The following is a 6,105-nucleotide window of genomic DNA, read 5'->3' as shown; positions in this document are numbered from 1 at the left end:
GTTTAAAATATAGATCGGGCTTAGGCTTGAATATTCAAAACCTGACCCCACTAGTTTTTTAGTTTATAATACTTTATATTATGTTATTTTTATATATTATGTAATTTATAAAAAATTAAAAAAATAAACTTATACTAAATATATAATACTACTCTAATTAAATATTAAAATAATGTTAAGATTACTATATCAAAAATTTCAATAAATAAAATATATATAAAATTATTAAATATTAAAATAATATAATATAAATATTTTTAAAAATTAAAAAATAAAATTGGTGAGCCTAAAATAGGCTTGAATTAGCTTTTTGTAAATATGAGTAATTTTGGACAAAATTTTAAGCTTATATTTTGGATTGAGTCGGACTTAAACAAATATAAAATATGCTAATATCATACTTTGACCTGACCTAAACTCAACCTATAAGATTTTTACTTGGAGCAAATTTAATAAAAATCGAATTGAAATAAACTAAATGCTGTTGAATTCGATTCTTTATTGTTCCCTTTATTTTCTCATCCCTTTCTTTTACAAAGCTGAAGAAATTGAAATTGATTTACTCTTTTTACCCTCACTTGCCTGGTGCTTCAACATGTCCAATTCCTTAGCAAACCTTTCCATCGCTGGAGCTGGCAAACAAACTGATGTCACAATTCCAACTTCTCCTTTCTTATTCTTGGTTGGCATTAAATGGCTTATTACCCCAACCGCTATCATTGGCCCTCCAAACACAGCCTTACCCCATCCGAAATCTATATCTTCGAATCCGGCCTTTGTTAAATCTGATATAATGTATGTACCAATAACATTCGGGAAATGGATTTGTTTAGCCCGAGCCACCGTTAAAGCTGCCACGGATTTCACATATTCCTCTGTCACACTTGCTTTCGCTCGTTTTATTAATTCCATTGCATACCCTAATGGTTTCTCACAGAGACTTTTAACTGTTGTTATTGCTGCTGGGAGGACAATCACATTCCCGTAATATCCCGATGGGAATGAGGGATTGAATTTAGAACGTGCATTAACAACGCATAGCATGCGTACCTCTTCATCAGGGTCAAGATTTATAGCAAGGGTTCGACAACGCCATAAACAAGCCGTTATGAGTTCAAACGTGGTACAATGGTGAAGGTGGGGAGGTAGGAGGCTACGAAGAAGTGAAACTTCTGCAAAGCCAAAGGAAAAGGAACGTTGAACCGGATTGTCAAATGGCAAGATGGTAATGGGGGTGGTGACAGGGGCTTCCACTTCATCATACTCGCGGTGGGTAAATGTGATTCTTGCCGGGAGTCGAGCATCTAAAAGATGTCTTTCCCAAACGGGTGAGATCAAGTGAGTGGCTACACCTCGTGCCATTTCACCCAGGGCAAACAGGAATTGTGCTAGGCCAGTACCATCACTCATGACATGGTTGAGACGGAGAGCGAAGATGAAACCACCGCATTTCAACCTTGTTACCTACTAAGCAATAAACTAATCCTAGTTACTTAACTTCATAAAACAATATTAGATTATTAATAAATATGTAAAAATATATATAATAAACTGTGTGCTTAAGAAAAAGTAATAAATAATGGAAGATAGAACCACTAGAGTATAATTAAGAGAATGGATTGTATGAAACTATGATTCCATGCAAGAGAAAAGATTATATAAAATTGTTATTCCACGTTATTCCTACCATTTCTAATAGGAGAATTACAAATTAGATTTTTCCTCCTTATTTATAGCATTTTTAGTTGGATTTGAGTTTTTTCAGAAGGAAAATGCTGAAAATGAGGAGAAAAAATCTGATTTGTCATTCTCCTATTGGAAAGGGATAAGAATGACATGTAATCACAGTTTCATATAATCCTTTCTCACCTAATTACTTACACCCAAATTTGTGTTGTAAAGAGGTGTCATTCACGAAAATTTTGAGTAGGAAAAGTTATAATTGATCTTTTTACTTGAAATGTGTTAAAATATTATATTAATATTAATATATATTGTATAATTAAATTAAATTTAAAATTATTTTATTGATTAAACAACATTTTACCTTATTGATTCAAATTATAAAAATTTTAAAGTAATTTACATCATTTATCACTAAACTATGGGTAAATTTTCGTTTTTGTTACTTAACAAAAAAAGTTATAATTTGGTCACTGAATTATTCTAAAGTTTTCATTTAAGTCCCTAGACTATTAAAATCAGTGCTATATGGTTTTTTTGTGTTTGAACTAGACCTGTCCATGGGCCGGGCGGCCTGGCCCGGGACGATTGCCTGCCCGAAATATGGGCTTGGGCAAAAAAAGAGGCCCGTTTAAAAAATGGGCCGGGCCTTGGGCAGAATTTTTTTGGCCCGGCCCGAAAATATATTAAATATATATATTAAGTTTTTTATGTTTTAAGTTTTTTATGTTTAAAATATATATATTTATTTTTATGTTTAAATTTTTAGTTTTAGTTTTCAATTTCATTTCCCCTGACAGTTTAAGTTTTCAATTTTATTTTTATGTTTTCAATTTCATTTCCCCGACATTTACTCTTTTTTTTCTAAAATATATTTATTTATTTTTATGTTTAATTTTTTAGTTTAAGTTTTCAATTTTATTTTTAGTTTTCAATTTCATTTCCCCGACAGACTGTAGAAAGGAAGTCAAGGCATGATAGCAATTGAAAGTGATAACATTGGTGTAATATTGGTTGGTTTTAAGATAAAAAAAAATGTAAACTTATTTGTTTACAAAAATATTTGATAATACAAAAATGTAAACTAATCAAATGTTAGATTTTGTTATAACAATTAATATAATTAACAATTAATACAATTAATAATTTGATAATTTTACTAATCAAATGTTAGATTTTATTACAACAATTAATACAATTAACAATTAATAATTTGATAATTTTACTAACAATTAATTTTAATAACAATTAGTTTTAATTTTATCAAAAAATTAATTTTAATTAAAAACGGGCCGGGCCGGGTCGGGCCGGGCTCGGCCCCATATTTTTTCTTCGGGCCGGGCTTGGACAAAATCTCAGGCCCATATTTCGGGCCAGGCCAGGCCCGGGCCTAGGAAGCGGGCCGAAATTTTTTTCTAGACCCGGCCCAGCTCATAGACAGGTCTAGTTTGAACTGTCTGCACCAATTGAAAGTTCTTTTTCCATTTCTCTTTTATAGTTCAATTTCTTTTTCATGGAACGACTTTTGACATCACGAGTATGTAAACCAAAATTCAAACATATTTTTTCTTCGATTTCCAACACTAACTGTCAGTTGGACTTAGATCTAAGGTATGTGATGAGTACTGATCCATCGTACACATTGTTGAATTGTCGCTTGGAGCTCACTGGTAGAACTTGAAAAAAAACTTAGCAACCTAGTGACTTATATAAAAACTTTTGAATAGTTTAATAACTTAAATTGAAAACTCTTGAATGGTTTAGTTACTTAAATGAAAACTTTTAAATATTTCAATGATAAAATTTTAATTTTTTTAATTAAGTGATCAAAACGAAAAATTTTCATAATTTTGTAACTAACTGTAAAATTTACTCAAAATTTTAATTCAAAGTAAAATAAAATAAATAAATAAAAATCCAAATAATTAGAAGTTATAATGGTTATAAAAGTCGGATTTAAGATCCAACGCATTGGACCTTTGATTTGAATGAATTTGTTTAATCTCGTGGCTTAGTAATTTTGTTTTACATTTTAAAAGGTGTTGGGGTTTGATACACTACTAGCTGACTCTCATTACACACAGCTATAGAAATAGTTGATTGAGGATTAAAATTATTCATAGTCTCGTTATCATTCAAGTTCGAAAATTTGTTTAAAATTTTAGATAATTTATCTAAAATATTGAGCTAAAAAATGAGTTTAAAAAAATAAATTAATTCTGATTAAAATATGAGTTAAGTTCAGACTTGAACATATAAGACTCGAACTCGGCCTGATCCATTTTATAAATTTATAATGTTTTATATTTAGTTTTTTTTATATATTATGGAATTTATTAATTCCAGCCACATTATTAGTGTGCTATATCTTTTTATTTATTTATTTATTTATTGCCCCCTAAGAACATATGTTACTATTTTAACATCTTCGTAGAGTTTTAAAATTTAATACAAATTTAACAAATAATTTTCGTTAAAAATAGTTTTAAATTTACTAACTATGTAAATAATAAAAATATGTATTGACTTAATTTTATAATATTTAATATAAAATGAATAAATTAAAAGTTAAAATCTCATCAATTACAAATAAATCTTTAAAAAATTACATTTAACAATCAGCATTCGATCAAATCGAGTAAAATTGAGTGAAAAATTCTGAGTTAATCGAGTTGGCGAGTCCTATTTTATCATCCTAACTCGATTTGGAATTTTTTTGAATTAAATCAAATGAAATGAAATTCGAGTTAACTCAAGTCAAACAAATTTGTTCGAGTTAAATTAAAAAAAAATTAAACCGGTTATATTGAAATTTTCTGACAATATGACTAAATTCCAAGTTAAGGACCATAAACACCATATTTATGAGAAATCTCTTTGAAAATAAATTAATAAAATATGTGAAAAAATAGTTTAATTAGTATTATAAACTTTTTTTTGAACATTAATCTCATTATAGGTCCTTATTATATCTGCTCTTTTTGATACAATGTTTAGAACATCCCATAGCCCCTCTCCAACTCTTAAATAGAAGGATAATGTGCTTCAACGCACTTGAATCAAATTTGATAGTTCTAAGACTCAATCAATCAGTATAATAAACTTGATTTGATAGTTTACTTGTTTAACGCCTCAAATTTATCATTTTGAAACAAATTAAATGTTATTTTACTATTTTTATATATTTTTAATATTTCTTAACAATTTTTAGTTTTTTAATTCATAAATCTTTATAAAAACTTTATAAATTCAAATTATTATGATTTAATATTTTAATAACTTTATTATTTCAACCAAAACTTCATTTATTTTTTTATATAATATTTTTATAGATATATCTATTAGATAATTTTTTCACCTATATAGTAAGTATGATATAATTTAGTATATATATATATAAGATTTCTAAAATCAATTGTTTAAAATTCATTTTTAAGAATTACAATTTGAATCCATCAATTATTAGAGTGTTCTTTTTTTTTTTTTTGGTATAGCAGATATATTATGGCAAATCCAAACAAACAATATAACTTGTACAAGTGCGAGATTAGATTTAATGAAGTTTCTAAATCAGTTTTTACTCATATTATTAAACTAACCAATCTAATACGGCAATGGTAAACTTTGAAAACAAACAGAAATAGGAAGATGGTTGAATTAAAAAAGAAAAACTCTCGCACACATATTAATTGGAACATTATTACCTGAACCAACAGCAATGGGCAATTTAGAATCCCTTCAGAACCTGGAACATCATAAAGGAGTTGATCCAAGCAAGGGAATTGTGGGCAAATTGGTTCACCAAACTGTTCAAATGTAACATCAGCATCGGCTTTTATAAACATCACATCTTCACCGGTGCAATCCACTATAAGCTTACCATTAGCCCCTTCTCTTAATCTACCTGCAAATGGATAATAACACACTAGAGTTTGTGCAAGTGCCTCCCTAATAATTTCAGCTGGATCTTTTCCTTCCATGGAAGGTTCATATTGATAAAAGTTGAATAGCGGAACGTGTAATCGGAAAGCCTCTTGATCATCAATATCCGATACTAATTTTTGTTCATACGGTGTAGGTTTGGCAGGAGTGACAAGTTCCGGTTCACAATGTCGGACAGTGAACTCAAGGGGAATGTTGGAAGGTTTTGCCATGCAAAAGGATGCGTGATAGAAAAGAATAGCTAGTGTTTGGTGCTTAATCAAGTGTTTTGAAATGTTTTATATAGGAACCAAAGTGTAGAAATTTGAAGTTTATTTTAGGGTAAATTATACCAACTGTCACTCAACTTTGGGGTAGCTAACAAAACAGTCACTCAAGTTTCAATTTAGTCACTCTACTTTCAAAAAATAACAAAACAGTCCTTTTAATCATTTTTCGTTACAGACGTAACGTAAAGTTGACATGTCATTTAACTGGCCA

General features: G+C 29.1%; 1 protein-coding gene across 1 annotated transcript; it reads right to left on the bottom strand.

Moving 5' to 3' along the window:
• Positions 1–479: 479 nt before the first annotated feature.
• Positions 480–5,892, bottom strand: LOC107937799 (benzyl alcohol O-benzoyltransferase). The gene is made up of 2 exons (XM_016870777.2): positions 5,388–5,892; positions 480–1,464 (listed from the first exon to the last, which is right to left on the bottom strand). The coding sequence occupies exons 1-2, from the start codon at positions 5,835–5,837 to the stop codon at positions 532–534; spliced, it is 1,383 nt and encodes a 460-aa protein (XP_016726266.2). The 5' UTR covers positions 5,838–5,892; the 3' UTR covers positions 480–531.
• Positions 5,893–6,105: the final 213 nt, after the last annotated feature.

Source organism: Gossypium hirsutum, chromosome D13 (genome assembly GCF_007990345.1).
Source record: "Gossypium hirsutum isolate 1008001.06 chromosome D13, Gossypium_hirsutum_v2.1, whole genome shotgun sequence".
NCBI lineage: Eukaryota > Viridiplantae > Streptophyta > Magnoliopsida > Malvales > Malvaceae > Gossypium > Gossypium hirsutum.
Note: the sequence above shows the minus strand (reverse complement) of the source record. Positions and strands in the feature narration are given on the sequence as shown.